The sequence below is a fragment of the Syngnathus leptorhynchus genome, chromosome 16 (genome assembly GCF_054491065.1).
Source record: "Syngnathus leptorhynchus isolate UIUO chromosome 16, UIUO_Slep, whole genome shotgun sequence".
NCBI classification, from domain to species: domain Eukaryota; kingdom Metazoa; phylum Chordata; class Actinopteri; order Syngnathiformes; family Syngnathidae; genus Syngnathus; species Syngnathus leptorhynchus.
The window spans coordinates 3,916,903-3,932,408 of NC_141210.1; the positions used below are offsets into that span (position 1 = coordinate 3,916,903).

Consider the following 15,506-nt stretch of genomic DNA (forward strand, 5'->3'; position numbering starts at 1 on the left):
ACTCATTTGGAAACAGATGGGGAGATTTTTAACACCACGCGTTAGGAGAAAATATAACCCAAGACAGATTCAAAGCAAAAGCGTTGAAAACAGAAGACAAAAGTGGGCTAATGAAACATAAGTATGTACTGTACATGTTTTATAGTTCTTGAAGATGAATACGGTAAAAATAGCAATCACCACATTAGCATAATTACATTTGGCAGGGATAGAAAGTGAGACACAAAAGTATTTTTTTTAAAACAATGACGTAGCTTATACGACGATGAAACTCACGACACGCACATTCATTTCAAAACGCATATTTAAAAGTGATATCATTTTCGCACGTCACCGGGTGAGGAGAATCATCAGTAAAATCAAACCAAGTTGGACGTGTTCACATGCATGGGAGAAGCGACGTCCATGTCCAGAGTCAGAGATTCTGTGGAACGAACAAGGCAGCTGAGTTAGTTTGTTTTTTTTCAAAACAGAAAGATTTAAGCTCATGTCAATGTGTCCTGTTACTAGTCACAATATTAGGGACACCTCTCCCTAACAGAAGCGTTGCGTGAAGATTGTGTTTGTGTCTAACTCACCCAGATGTCCTGGATTACCCTCCGCTTCATTGGGCATCAGCGAGTCCAGCGTGCGCGGGGACAGAGATAGGGAGAAAAGGTCGCTGGTGTTGCCTGAGTTTGTGCTGGTGACAGAGAGAGGAAAAAAAAAAAACACACACACACACACAAAAAGATGCAATGACATCATTAGCTGCAGTAGACCACCATGGATACACAAACATGCTGACACGCTAGTGGGTTAGCTGATGGGGGGAGATGTTACACTGCTTTCTGTGTGAAAATGGCAACGAATGCGACGGCAAGGGAGGGGGTTTGGGATTTTGCGTTAGTTTCAACTTTAACGTCTTGAATCAAGCTAGTGCGGTCTCGCTTGCCGTCCTGTTAGCTTCCATGATTCCGCTAGTTTTTGTTAGCCAGATTAACTGTGATGAAATGTGTGACACTTAACAAACTTATCAATTACAGCATCGCTTTGCGATAGTGTTGATGGATGAGCTGACTACAGACACACATTAAGTGACACACACAGACAGTCCCTACATGCCCCGCCCCCCCCCAGCAAAGCGCCTACCCCGCGAATCCGTTCCCAAGCAGCTCACTGTCCGGAAAGTCCATGAACACGGAGGGACACCTACGGAGACAGGTCAGGCGTGTGTGGTCTTTTTTTGTATCATGTGACTTTCAAACAGAAAATCTGCTTTTAAAGGACTCAACAGGGGGAGCCACCTGACGATTCATCACTCCATACATTTAACCAGCGCGTAGAATTCATAATTGGCCCTGGGTCCACTGTGACCACTACCACAACGGCGCAGCCCTTCATGTGCACACAGGATTTACGCCACTCACGGAAATAAAGCCCACAATGTCAAACCCCTTGTCAAATGTCCCGAGAGTCTATTGACCCTTCTTTTTTTTCTTTCAACATTATATAATAACGGTAAAAAGGAAGCGGAGACACGTGGTAAAAAAATTGGTGTCTTTGCAGAAATCATTCTAGAAGAAACTTAAAAGTTATACTCACGGGGTAACGCAAATAAACTTGGTCTTCAAGTACGGCTGAATGACTGTCGAAAGAAAAGATGGCGTTAAAATACAAACGCATCATATGCTAATTATGACACAAATACATTTTATGAAGGACGTACCGCTCGTAGAGTCTCCCAACTCGGGTTCAGGAGCCGCTTCCGGCCTGCAGTACTTCCCGAAGGCTTCCTCCTTTGGAATTTCGGGGTAAAGGTACACGAGGGGGGAAACAAGAATGTTGGTGGCGTCCATGATCTTGTAACCCATGATGATGTCGGCGAAGGACATGTTGTTGAGCTGCTGCTTGGTGTACGGCTCCACGGATTGGATCTGAGTCTTGCCTGCAAAAGTTGACGGGCGGCTCGGCGTCACGACCCGATGCATATGATGTACAGTATTTCAGTTGACGTAAAAATCAGCACAGAGTGCCTCACCGTTGATGTCCTTCTCGACCCACGTGAACGTGATGCCGCCCTCTTTGCTGCTCTCGCTGAAGCGCAGAAGAAATGTGCCCGGCGGTTTGGGGCTGAGAATGGCCCTCTCTCTCTCCTTGCTAATGAAGCCCATGATGTATCTGAGGGTCAAACGAGTGCATATTTTGAATTGTAAAATGAGTGGAGGGTCACAAAATACCTGGAAAATTCCACCGCCTTACCCCTCATTCCACAGCGCCAGGATGTACTTTTTGACCAGGTCGATAATGTTGTCCAGCCACACCCAGAAAGAAAAGCCTTTGCCGGCCATGTTTTCCTGCAAGAAAATTGAATGGAGGTGAGCAACAGAACAACATGAGAGTTCGACATGGCGGACGACGAGTGAGCTGACTTACCTTGCAGAACTTGGCCCATGTAAACTGACAGCCGGAGTAGTTGACGGACGGCCCTGAAGGCACAAGGCAACAAATATAGAGCACAAGCTTGGTACACTCAGACATTTGCTTTTCAACAAACTCACCTAAGAGTTTCTCGGCCAGTGTGGTGAGCTGCTCGATGGTCAGGCCTCTTTTGGTGGTGGACGAAAATTGCCAGCTCAGCACTTCAGCCACTTGGTCCCACGTCCCCACCGGCGGCTTGGTGAAGAAGTTCACATTCTGTACAAGGATGCACAGCAGCAAAATGTTTCAAAGTCTTTTCCTTGCCCCCCCCCCCCCCCCCCACCTTCACATTTCCGTTCCTACCTTGGGCTGGTCGGTGAGCATGTTGTACCACAAGATGGACGCCCATGCGTTTGGCATCTGGCAGATGTTCGATATGACCACCACCGGCAGCGAATGCGTCTGCACAAAATGTCAAAACAGCACATTGTCATTTCTGACTCCTCAATTAATACTTTCCTACTGGCCAGGGCTTTGGCGCCATCTTATGGCATTTCAGAAAAAAATATACACAGAACCATTTTGGGCTTGGCAAGGATTTACATTTCTTTCAGACATCTATGACTCACCTCCAGATCGATCTTCAGGCCTTGGTGATAGACTTCAGTCTCAAAAGTGATCAGATGGAGCTCCTCGGTGACGATAAGAGAAGCCTACAAGAGAACGCGGCGCTCGTAAGTACAAAGTGTGGGGGCGGGATACGGTGGCGTGGAGGTGTTGCCGCGGCGCCTACGTCACTGTTGGTGCGTCCGCCGTTCCCGCAGCGCTGCTCTCTGAGGGTCTGCAACAAACAGGAAGCCGTAAGGAAGCGAGCTCTGTCAGCTGAGGCGAGCCGAATGCGCCGCCGCAACTCACCAAGTGTTTGAACTCTGCGGACAGGCTGCCGTTGTTGGACTCTTCCATGTTCATGACTTTTGTGTTAGTGCCGAGGATGTTGAACTTTCTGGACCTGAAACGGAAGCAAAAAGCGGGAAGTGAGACTTTTGAATGTACATTTACAAAGTACCAAATGTTTGAATGTAAGAGCTTGGAAACATTACCCTCTGATAGCAGCCACGTCTCCAGACTCCCTGAAAAAGTCAAAGCAGTTCTCTCATATTATTCATTAAAAAGGTCGGGTGTGCACATTATACAAAACATTTTGAAAACTCACTTGTCAATGCAAACTTTAATTTTCAGCTGGTAGTTGAGCTCGGGAAACTTCACAAGTAGCCTGGAAGAACAACCATGCTAAAGATTAGAACATCTTGCACTAGCTAGGATGCTAAACTAGAAGAACAAATGTATATGAACATGTAAACTCGAAAATAGAAGTATGGATATGGTCCAACATTTTGTGTCCTAATGTGTCCCAAGACTTTTGTTCATATGTGAAATGAAGTGGAGGACATTTTAATTCTTACCTGACTTTGTTTGTGAACTGCACGCCTGTTTTGATGACCAGTGGTCTGTCCGGGTGCATGGGCATGCACGGCTGTCTTTCCACTACAAATGCACTGTTGAGACAATATCACACTTTGGATTTTTGGTTTTCTTTCAAAACAAATGTGTGTTCATCTTACAGCAATACCTCTTCATGAGGTTTCTGAACAAGTCCACAATCTTCTCCTCAAGGGCATGTCGGTGCTGGACGATGGGGTCTCCCTTGTAGGACACCTTCTGTTGAAGCTCCTCCAGCTTCTTGATCTGCTGTCGAATTTGGAGCTGGGACTCGGCCAAGGATGTGATCCTAGGTGGGAATGTTGAGCAGCTCAGGTCATTACCAAAATAATCAATCCCAAAAAAATAAAACATTTTGATACTTACCATGTTTCAAGGCGGTCCAGGCAGATGTTAGGTGGCCCTCCGATGCAGGCAATTTGTTGTCGTCGCTTCCATTCTGCCAGTTCTTCGTCTGTCAGGTTCTTCTGGACGTAGTCCATTGCGGTCAGTAAGCCTCCCATCTCCGTCACAATTTGCTGCAAAAAAATAGACATCATTGTCAAGGTGGCTCATGAGCTAGCGATTGGATAATGCGGAGCACCCACCCGTCTGAGCTGGTCCAGGGTGCTCAGCATCTGCTCCAGCTGAGCCATTTTCTGCCTGGTAGCTGCCGCCTGGCTATTCCCGTTCAGGTCCTGGTTCAGCTCTGCAACCAAAACAATTTAGATTTGCTGGCGTATCGAATATGAAAACTCTAAAAATGAGTATATGCTACCTCCTTGGCTTTTTAGTGTCTTGTAGTTGAAATCAAATTCATCCTGCAGGTTCTCCAGCATCTTCATCTTTTGTTCCATGTCCTGTAGGAAGCAAGAAGACATCACCCTCAACCTCAGGACGGCGATGTACCAACCACGAGTCCACACGTCAACATATATCAAAACAAACCTGCACTCGTTTCCTAACATCTTGAAGGTTGTGTTCCAAAATCTGCTGCTTCTCCGTCACCACCGTCCCAGTCGGGTGGGCGGCCTGTCCGTCCTGAGTGCGACACGATGATGTTACGCCATCAAATCACCACCGCCGTTAAAAATCCGCGTGTGGTTCCCGACCTGCGCGGCAGCAGTGGCCGTCTGTAGCAGCCGCTGCTCCTCCCACAAGCAGCGGGCGACGATGCGGGCGATGTCCATGGGCTTCTCCAGGTACTTGCTCTGCAGGTGCTGCTTGATCCGCCGCAGGTTGTGCTGGTAGAGGACGTTGTTCTCCTGCAGGAAGCGGCTGTACTGCTGGTCGATCTCGCCCAGGAGATTATGGAACACCAGGGTGGCATGAGACTCCTTGTTAGCAGCAAAAGTCCTTTCAGGTTTGAAAAAAATAATAATAATAAAGTCAATATTTGATGCTTTTGAAACACCTAAAGGGAATATATCAAGGATTCATTACATTTGTCCTAAATTCTGCATTTCTTGATTGTTTTGTACACTGCATATGCTAACTTGCTTTTTAGTGCATAAATATCCCATGAATAGCACTGTTGTATTTTCCTCATCGATCTTTCAAAATTGAAAAAAAAAAACCTTCAATCCAGCCTCCACAAACATCCATAAAAGCAATGAATAGCTTGAATAGGCAATAATCATAACATTTATGACCATTGCCTCATGATTATTGTTGATGTTACCGTAGCGTCACAAAGGAGGAAATCCTTTAAACAAATGTCTTGATGATCGTCAGGACGTGGTTATTACCGTGCAGGAAGTGGTTGATGAAAAAAAACAATCTAATGGTGAACGGGAAAATGGGCCATGAAAGTTCACACTTGTTTTCATTGTCGTTGAATTTGTCCACTCACCAGTCCTGACTTTCAATCCAGGGTGCGAGGAACTGCCGCAGCTCCATTGGGAAGCTGTCGCTGTACAGGTGGTAGAGCTGCTCCAGATACCTGGTCTCCAGCTGCTGCAACTGATTCCACTGGGCCATCTTGACCGACACAAAGCTAAAAACATAACCAGTGGATTTCAGGATGCTCACTTCCTGTATACTGAAGCGAATAGCTGCTATCTCATTCATAAACAACTGAGTTCTCCTTCTGTCGTTTGTATGTTGTAATGCTAGAGAAAGGATTGACGTGGAGTTGTAACCTGAGAGTTTTGAGATGGTTTTGTTGATTTTCAATTAGCTGTAAGCGACAGGTTCTATCCACCAGCTGGTCTTACAGCATGCTCCAGCATTCCCAGGAGGAATCAACAAAAGCTTTTCCCTTAAGACCTACTTCAATAACCACTGTTTGCAACCCCTTTCTATCCTGCCATTGAGGCTATATCATACAAAATAATATTACCGAGTTCCACATGCAACAAATATTAACTTGGCAAAAAAAAAAATCAGTGTAAACATCACTGAACTAAAAAAATAAATAAAATTAGCTAACTGAGGGATGTAAGCTGTCAATAACATTTAAATGCATTCCGAGCTATAAAACGATGAGCATTTCGCAAGACAAGAGCTGCTTTGTTGTTTGGGATTGGTGAACTAGCGTGTACATTGATGTAAGCAGGCCAGTGCAAGGCAGGTCTCGGCCATGTTGTCCTGCAGCAAGGATGGAAATGGGCGTGACTAACCAGTAATAAGACAAACAATTGATATCTCAGCAATAACCCATTAATAACGATCGCATAAAAAACGGTTTGCAGTCTTATTACAGTGATTGAGCTAGCACGGCCATTTTGTAATAACCTTTTGCGCCAATGAAAGTTATGTAACCCAGAATATTCCGACAGCATGTTTAAGAGTTAAACGCAGTTTAAATAAACAAAATTACGACTCAATTTTTAACCGTGGTAGAAACTCGCCTACAGACAATAATAATATTGCATGACACCAACCAGACCAAAATAACAGCTAAGTACGGATGCTTACCTGACTTGTAATAAACCTTGCTCCTTTACGAAGTTTCTAGCGATATTCCCGCCAGCCCTCACTACTTTTCCGCCGAAAAAAATATTTCAGTATAAAGATAGAGACCCAGGAAACTGTCAGAAGTTTACACCCACGTCGTCGAGGTCCCCCGTCCGAAACGCTGTATACATTGCGGCGTTTCCAGCCAAACAAACTCCAGTCTCTGCTTAACTGACAGTACTGTCCGTCAATGGCTGCCAAACGTCAAGTGTTATAGCCAATCACAATGTAGCTTGTCCGCAGAGAAGGCGGGGTTTAGACGCTAGTCCTATTTCACTGCTGTCGCAACTGCGCTGTTCCAGTAAAACACGCCTCCCGCTGAAACGCTGTTGAAAAGAGTCTATTATCCGAGGGAGTGAGAACAACTTAACGCAACAGCCAGCCTGGAAGTCATCTGAATTACCGGTAGCGATGACGTCATCAACGCCATTGGCATTCTTTTTTGACTCCTCGGATCAATATTTACAAGAGAAATGAAAAATAAATATGGAATAAAATACCAAACATATATTTAGAAAATTATCATAGGGCAATAATCCTGAAACTTTTGTCTAAATTATAGCAAATAAATTATGAAGCGAATAATGTTCAACAGTATTAGATGTTTAAAAATAAATGTGAAGTAACACCTCAAGAAAAAGGCAAAAATTAAATAAACAAGTGAGAAAAATATGCGCACTTTATTATTCCAATGTAACATATTGAACAATACGAATCCAGTCTTTTTGCAGTTTTCATGTTTAACCAGGTATGGGGAACTTCCCCAAGACCATCATGCACTCAGAAAAAGTATTTAGAGTACAATACTTACGGCACTTTGTGTATTTCCTTCATATAATACTATATTTTACACATTAATCAATGCTTGAGTCACAAAACATACACACCAGCAACGGATTACTTTAATACTGCAATGCATAAAAACTATAAGCTTTCTGACCCTACTGCATTTCTTCCTTATACTGCAATTAAATTGCCACAGAGTTTTTTGCAGGTACAATAACACAAACACACGCACACACTTTATTTCTCATGGTTCTTGCTGTATTGTTCTGTGCTCCACTGCTGGTTGCAAGCTTCGAAGGGAGCACTCTCCTTAATTGAATTCTGCAGCTCATTGATTGGATGACCTCCCGTGCTGTGTGGTGGCCTTGTGAACAACCACAACACAACATGATGAAGGTCATACACAAACGTCTCCAGAGTAACTATGCCATTAAAAAATACCGCTCAAGATTATTTCATCAAATGCTTATTCAGAATGTGATGTTGTTATATTTCTGTCTTTTCTCATGTGAGAATCTCAAGGCAACTGTTTATTTTTCCCCACTTTTGACCACAGGAACATCCCCACACCTACCATAAAACCTTCCAAACGACTTCCCGGTACCTTCGCGACTCTCGTGTGCATGCTGTACATGGGCAAATATTCAACTATACATCACAACTGCAATGAATATTTATAACTTTTTTCTCTTCCTAGCTGGTACACGCATTCTTCAAAACGATAAGGGAAAAAGCACAAACCGGTCCTGTGTAAAAAGGGGTAGCCTATTAGCCTGTTAGCGTAGCTTAGTTTTCCTTGCAATGTGGAAAAGGGAAGTGAGTATGAAAAGCTTTTGGATAAAAAAAAATAAAAATGGAACAGATGTGAATATTTGCATCGAGTCCTCATGGCTACTGATGTGTCCTCGTGGAGATTCCGCCTTTTCTCTGCCTTCTATATCAGGATGGACTCTCTACTCATACTGGGTCTTCTCTAGGTGGTCCGCCTCCACCCTGACCAGCGGAGGGTCCTTCAGCATGGCCTCCATCTCCGGGCTGTCTACGCTTACTAGCTGCCCCTCCTGCACATCCACGTGCATGCCCAGCCCGTTCTCCTCGCCCTCAGGCAGGCCTCCCGCCTCCGTCTCCTCGGCCATGGCGGAGGGGTCGACCACGGGTACCTCCTCCACGCCCTGGCGGATCTTCTTGACGTGGAAGGTGAAGGGGGGCACGCGATAGACGCTGGTCTTGGAGCGGGCGTAGACGGTGTGGTCGGGCGAGAGGGACTTCTTCACTTTCTCCTTGGAGCTCTTCATCTTCACCCGGCGCTCCACATTGGGGGTCATGCGGCTGCCCAGTTTGCTCATCTTTTTCTCCAGGCTGTGTTTGGTCTTCTCCAGGTTGTCACGGGTTTTCATCCTGGTCTTCTCCAGGTTCTCACGGGTCCTTTGCTTGGTTTTCTCCAGGTTTTCCTTGGTCTTCAGCTTGGTCTTCTCCATCTCTTCCTTGGAGAAGGCCTTCTTGATGCTGTCCACTTGCCTCTTGGTGGAGCGCTGCAGGCGCTTGGTTCGGGATTCCTCCACGATTTCCTCGATCTCCACCTCCTCGTCCGAGTTGAGGTTAGCCGGCTGGCCCTCGCAGCCCTCCTCAGGGAGACCCACCGTCGTCCCATCCTCAGCAACCACCTCCGGCTTGGTTTTCTTTGCCGCCTTCATTTGGTCCTGAAAAGATAGAAGAGCACAAAATAATTGCAGTAGAGTTTCAATTGATTCCAAAAATTTCCTTTGTGATAAAATTACCATTCACTAATGCTGAAATGTATTATGACTGCGAGGTTCGTTTAATTATCGTGACAGAAGAGTAATTAGCCTCTGGGGAGATTTGAAACCTTCTGAGTCATTCTTATGAAAGGTTCATGGACTACAAATGCAACTGCAGTGCCATCAAGTGGCTGTACATTGCTTCAGGTGGCATCACTCATTACTACACTAAATTGAGGTTGACGTGGTTGCCATCTATCGAAAACCACATCTAAAAAAATTTCTCTGACGCAACATGGCTGAAGAGACTAATTACAGTTATCATCGACTCAGTCATACCGAGAATGAGAGTGTGTGCTCACTTCCTGTTTTTTTTTTTTTAACAACCTCCCAACAACGCTTACGCAATTTAAAAGCTTTCATTTCCAAAGGAACGAATGAGTACCCAGCAAAAGATTGGACGTCAATCCATTACAGTAACATCATCTTATTTGTATCTTCATATCATTATCATCATCATAATCAGGCATTTCTTTCAAATAATATATCATTGTTTTTGGGTTGTTGTTGTTTTTTTTAGAAACTTTAGGTATCTAAAGTAAAAGTAGTATCTGTATTTGGTATTGGTATCGATGACTCTTCAAGAGTTGAAGCACTTGTACTGGATTGACAAAAAAAAAATACAATTCTAACATCACTAAAATAATTTTCATTCACACAAAATCTCAATAAGATGTACTAAAAACATGTCTGACTTGTCAAAGTCCAGACAGCAGATTGATGAAAGAAAATGTCCATGTCCAACAGCGACATACGACCCTGTCGTAAAAATGGACATTCACTCCCTGTGGAGTGGATCGGACTGGGTCGGGGCGGTGCAGTTCTGTCTGCACAGGTTTATTCTGGGCTGGCCTTTTCCTCTCCTTGGATTCCAACCGAAATTCTCTGGCCACCCGCCACGCCGGTGCTATACATGGACACCACAGAGTCCCTTAACCCCCCCTCCTCCTCCCGCCCCTGCTGCATGGCAACAGGTAAACACGATGCCTTGTCCCCATGGCAACCAGCTCTACCCTTCGCCTGGCGCAGCTGCCGCATCTTAGAAGGGCAAACAGCTGACGCCATGACGACACAACGCCGGGATGAAAGTCCAAGCATCTTAATTAAAAAAAAAAAAAAAAAAAATGGAAGGCTGCTGGTTGGCGGCACACGTGCGCTGGAGATAGTGATGTCATGAGTTTCGGGCGTAAGACACACACGTACACACAATGTTAATTCATTCATTTAGAGGCATGAACTTCCAGAGCAAAGAACTAAAATCAAACATTGGTTAATTCATGCAATTGCAATATATAGCCTGTACAGTATTTTGCAATTGTTTCAAAATGATCTCATCTGAACATTCATCTTCCGTTTCCATGGAAACCTACATGGAAATAATGAGTCAAAGAGTGTTTACCGGCAATGGAAAAATATGCAATTTACACGTTAATCATGCGACTTAAGAAACTACAAATGATTTGACACTGCATGACACTACAAATTTACATGAACAGTTAAATCGGGAGGTACTGTTATCTGTAATCACAGCATCACCTACCGGCATGATTAGGTACCTCATGAATCGGCAGCATTAGCTTTACCAAGTAGTGTCTAATCCACTTGAAAGGCTTTTTACATTTTCATTTTTAACCTTGGTTTAATTGTGTTAAGATTTTACTTATCCATAAGAAATATAGAAATGATTTAGCATCAGCCTGACTGCACTACCCGCCTATATTCAGCTGGTACACGAGTAATATCAATAATAGTGTTTACTGCTATCTGAATGTACATGAACATTCCAGATCCGCCATCACGCCTAAATGGCGTCCTCGCACGGACGCCATTCCTTATCAGGCAGTGCGATGCAAGGCCTCGGCGGCGGGATCAGCTGTCGGATCCCATTTGCCCCTCGCAGCTGTGCTTTCTGCATCCTCATTGAGTGATAGGGGCCTGGGGTGAGCGTTGGAGGTGCGTGTGTGCCGCAGGTCTTCGAAGAGTGCCTCAAAGCTAAAATAAGTGCTCGGGCGTGTGATTGTCAAGCCCACCCACATCTCCTCAGGTCTTAGACGCAGTTTCGGTATTGTGACAACGAGTAATGGAAAGCCCATCAGCACCAAACAGAGGCCTGATTATTCCACTTAACTAACACGACGATGTTGTATGACATCCCCGTCTTCCACCATCAGAGGGGAGTTCTATGTTTTTTTTTTAATGACTCTATGATATTGAAAATGTAACCTTTTCCTTCGCAACCAAGCGAGAACCAGCGGCTTCAGTCAGTGTTTGGAACTTATGATGAGGCAACGGGCTCTTTCGCACTTAGACGATGTCATTCATATTGACATAAGACACGGGTCTAATAGTATGAAGCATTTTCTTCAGATTTTCCACAGGGGGATGACTGGGAACAAGGTGAAATAAAAATTCCGTCCTTTGTGGAGTTTGCATGTTGACTGTGTTTGAGTTGGGTTAAATTGTAAACTGGGTAAATTAAAGATATCAACAAAGGTTTTCCCATGAGTTCAAATCTAAAAAGGCAACGACTGGATAACCAAGTTGTGTAAGTGAGAAATGACTGGCCATGCGAGTCAGCATGCAACAGTGAAACGTGAAGCCGGTTAGATAGATTTCCATTCGCACGGAAGAAACGACATTTGAATTTCAGGATGATGGGGCCCGAAGATGCATGGAATGAAGACAGCGACGTAACGTGCGAGCAAAGACGACGCTGAAAAGGTTCTGGGTTAAAGGTCCGAGCCAGAGGGGGCTAAAAACCGAGACGAAGGGGAAGGGAAGATGCCGGTGAGATGAATCATAGTGCTAAATTGGTACCGGCTTTGTTTGTGTATAAGTTGAGCTGCTGTCTGCTTTGCTAAGTGCGCTATCAAGAAACAATTGCAACAAGTGGAACAGATTTGTATACTTAAATGTAGTGCTGAGCGACACTTGAGAGCTTGATGAGTTTGGCTAAAAGACATGCGGATGGTAAGTGAGACTTGAGGGTGGGCCGGAACACACCCAGATTCCGTCCGTACGCTCCAGTTGGACACAAGACATCGCCAACTGGATTTTGCCACACAATTAAATTGACACAGCTATGAATAAAACACCGGTGTCCTCCAAAAACAAACATCAACAAATCATTTTCTCGCATGATCAAACTCAGAAGACGGGTGAGCCGTGATTGGTCGTCACCTGAGTAACTGTGATGTCATTTTCAGTCGACAGCAAGCGGCAAAATGGCCGCCCACTGAGATGGATTGATTTCGCTGCTTAATTCATATTCCAGATATGCAATATTAAACGGAATATGATGTTTAGACTATTTTAAGATGATTCCCCTTATATAATTGTTGTGCTGTTTTTGCTAGCACACCTGTTGAACATCTTGCTATTGTCAACCGGTGGTCCGCGGCCCTCTAGTGGTCCGCGGCGGGATTCCAGGTGGTCCGCGAAATTAGAAATGAAACATAATTGGAACATTATTAAAAGTAAAATTGACTTGATTATGTCAAATGTAGCTGAGATTCCCAAAATAGACATACAGATGCAAATAAATAGCCTATATAAGTCTATCCTTCTTCGGCGCTGAATAAAATAATATTCCGCCATAGTAATGGTCCCCGGAATTGCTTTTTGATTATAATGGTGGTCCTTTGAACAAAATCAGTTGACAACCCCTGGCCGAGGCTACTTTAAGCTACATAACCGCCGCAGGAATGAAATTTCTAAACTCAAAAAGGACTCCTGCATGTTATTTACCTTAAAGCACTCCACTGTTGCTATCTAATCCTTCTATTCTCAGTGCATGGATACGAAGTTAAAGCTGGATTAAAATTCGACACTCTTAGTTAACGCTGCGTTAGCAAGCAGGGTACAAGGTCCTTTAGGGAAAGCAAAGCTAAAGTCAGTAAATGACGACCACGCACCGTGACCAGAGGCCTTTAAACAAGAACACATATATATTCCACTGACATTCATTGTGCCGTAACCTCGGCGTGCCTCACCCTTATCTCATCCTTAACCTGATTTCAGAGTCTAAATTTGTCCCGCTTGTAACACATTAACACATATACAAAGAAGAAAGTGGTAAAACTTCAACGAAGGCCAATGTAGACTTGCGACCGAGCCAATATCTTGCCAGGCCATCAAATTAAAAAAATGACGCAGCTCATCCCTGCTGGCAAAAAATAGAACAGTGCCAGGGTGAAAGAAATAGCGATAGGTGGCGTAATAGCGGCTAGCTCCCAACAGCTGCTCGGAAAACGGGAATGAGAAGAAACAATGATAACGCAGCATTAATGTTGATTAAGAAATTTGATTTGGCCGTTACTCTAAATAACTGTAAGATGAACATGGAAAGTCTCTCACAGGATTTTTTTTTCTTTTCCAAAAAGCAGAATTTAATTAATTACGAGCAAAATAAATTTTGAGGGGGGGGGGGCATTTAAAAATTTGCCCTCTTATGGAATAATTATTCTGTGAAAAATTCCAACAATTATCCAATTAATTCGTTCAATCTTTCGTGTTGACCACACATATGAATTGTCGGCCTTACTGTATGTACTGTAAGTATTTACAGCTTACTATTTCCTGCTAAATTCTTACGAAAACACGCCGACCATGTAGACGATGGCCAAGCATGATAGCCACCTGCTGGGTGTAATTTATTCACCCCCAATGCCTGCGTTTGAATTTCTGACAGATACCAAAAGTAAAGCCAAACGTTCTCCTGCAGCCAAATACCCTGGGGGGGGGGCTCCTGACAAACCCACGAATGAGATATCTAAAGATCAGTGCAGCTGAATACTAAACCTCAGCCGGCCCGGATGTGAGAACATGTCCAGTTAAAAATGGTGCACCAGTGAGCGAGTGTCAAATTCAAGACGGTAGCTTCATCGTTCACGTTAACTCCTATAGTGGCCTTTATTTTATGACTTTTGTTTCCAAAATAATGCAGCTGCCGACAGGTACAAATAACCCAGAGTGCTTCTGGAGACCTTTGGAATATCCGTAACTGCGTCTTCATCCTGTGCCAAGACGTCCGGCCAACTATGCTCAATGGGTGGGGCTCTAGTTCTATCTCGAGCCTCCCCCCCCCCCCTCTCTCTATGGCTAGCATTTGGGGGGGTTAGTAATTTTATTTACACCAACGTATTAATAGCGTCTAGCTGGCTAATCATGATGGAAGTCCTGTGGAATGGGAGTGGCCGAATCTGGCTTTCACAGGACACCAAACAACATTGCAATGGGCTAATTGTGTGGAGAATATCCAGCACATGACGCTCCCAATGGCCGTTCTCTACTGCATAGAATAGCAAAGCTTTCGGCTGCCAGGTTGCCACGGAAACGGAAGAAAAATAAACTATAAGAGATTCTATAAGTGCTCATTAAGATTTGTTGTATATGGCTCCCTGGGCCCATCTATGTCCCCTCTCACCTGGAAGATGAGGACTTTGAAGTTGCGCCTCTTGAGAAGCTCGCTCTCGTTGCTCTCCAGCTTCTTAATCTGGCCCGCCTGCTTCTCCAGGTTACCGCGCACCGTCTTGACGTTGACGTTGACTTTGCGGACCTTGTCTAGCATCTTGGTGACGGTGGTGGACGTGCCCAGGTGGCTCTTGGACAGCTTGGAAAGCTCCTCCTGGATGGTGGACACCGACTTCTCCATGGCCTCTTGACGAACCTCCAGCCCTGTTTGGGTCTGCTGGATCTGGTCCACCACGCCGATGATCTTGTCGAGTAGAGCCAGGACCATTACGCCATTCATCTGCGCTTCGCTCTTGACAACCTCGACGCCGTTGTCGCCATCCATCGCCGGCTCTGCCGCGGCGCCTACCAGCGCAATGTTGTCGTCATCGTAGGGCACCTCTGCCAGAGTTGCGTGCTCTTTCTGGACCCCTGTATCCGCCATGGCTGTCAAAAAACAAACGGCTCACACTCCCTCTGCAGATAAAAATACACCCTTTGAAAAAGAACCACCAGGATCCCCTTTAGTCCCTTTAAACTTATCTTGTCTCCCCTACTCACTAAACCCTCTGTGCCTCTGGGATGCCAGCCAGCCAAGGGGAGTTGGGCCTCTCACTGCTCAGGCATGTGTGG

The 15,506-nt window shown here is 44.9% G+C and overlaps 2 protein-coding genes across 3 annotated transcripts; both read right to left on the reverse strand.

Annotated features, from left to right (window-relative positions):
* Positions 1-229: 229 nt before the first annotated feature.
* Positions 230-7,035, reverse strand: stat3 (signal transducer and activator of transcription 3 (acute-phase response factor)). 2 transcript variants are annotated; one of them, XM_085933163.1, is made up of 24 exons: positions 6,799-7,035; positions 5,732-5,875; positions 4,992-5,235; positions 4,828-4,920; positions 4,658-4,739; positions 4,488-4,588; positions 4,267-4,418; positions 4,031-4,189; positions 3,864-3,956; positions 3,614-3,673; positions 3,501-3,530; positions 3,316-3,409; positions 3,194-3,241; positions 3,030-3,113; positions 2,764-2,862; positions 2,541-2,676; positions 2,416-2,468; positions 2,242-2,336; positions 2,021-2,160; positions 1,709-1,927; positions 1,585-1,627; positions 1,132-1,191; positions 579-682; positions 230-424 (listed from the first exon to the last, which is right to left on the reverse strand). In XM_085933163.1, exons 2-24 carry the CDS (start codon positions 5,857-5,859, stop codon positions 360-362), a joined length of 2,382 nt encoding a protein of 793 aa, XP_085789289.1. In that variant the 5' UTR covers positions 5,860-5,875; positions 6,799-7,035; the 3' UTR covers positions 230-359. The 2 variants fall into 2 exon arrangements, with proteins under 2 accessions (XP_085789289.1, XP_085789290.1); XM_085933164.1 differs by lacking the exon at positions 1,132-1,191.
* A 463-nt stretch (positions 7,036-7,498) lies between these two features.
* Positions 7,499-15,501, reverse strand: cavin1a (caveolae associated protein 1a). Its single transcript, XM_085933168.1, has 2 exons — positions 14,848-15,501; positions 7,499-9,323 (listed from the first exon to the last, which is right to left on the reverse strand). Exons 1-2 carry the CDS (start codon positions 15,316-15,318, stop codon positions 8,577-8,579), a joined length of 1,218 nt encoding a protein of 405 aa, XP_085789294.1. The 5' UTR covers positions 15,319-15,501; the 3' UTR covers positions 7,499-8,576.
* Positions 15,502-15,506: the final 5 nt, after the last annotated feature.

Bases quoted from the DNA above. Each gene is read 5' to 3' on its own strand.
- stat3 (XM_085933163.1), bottom strand. From the start codon at position 5,859: ATGGCCCAGTGGAATCAGTTGCAGCAGCTGGAGACCAGGTATCTGGAG. The intron at 4,589-4,657 runs GTAGCATATACT...TTTTGGTTGCAG, and splicing joins GACACTAAAAAGCCAAGGAG to AGCTGAACCAGGACCTGAAC. The intron at 3,957-4,030 runs GTATTGCTGTAA...TTGTCTCAACAG, and splicing joins TTCAGAAACCTCATGAAGAG to TGCATTTGTAGTGGAAAGAC.
- cavin1a (XM_085933168.1), bottom strand. From the start codon at position 15,318: ATGGCGGATACAGGGGTCCAGAAAGAGCACGCAACTCTGGCAGAGGTG. The intron at 9,324-14,847 runs GTGAGAGGGGAC...CTATCTTTTCAG, and splicing joins TCAAAGTCCTCATCTTCCAG to GACCAAATGAAGGCGGCAAA.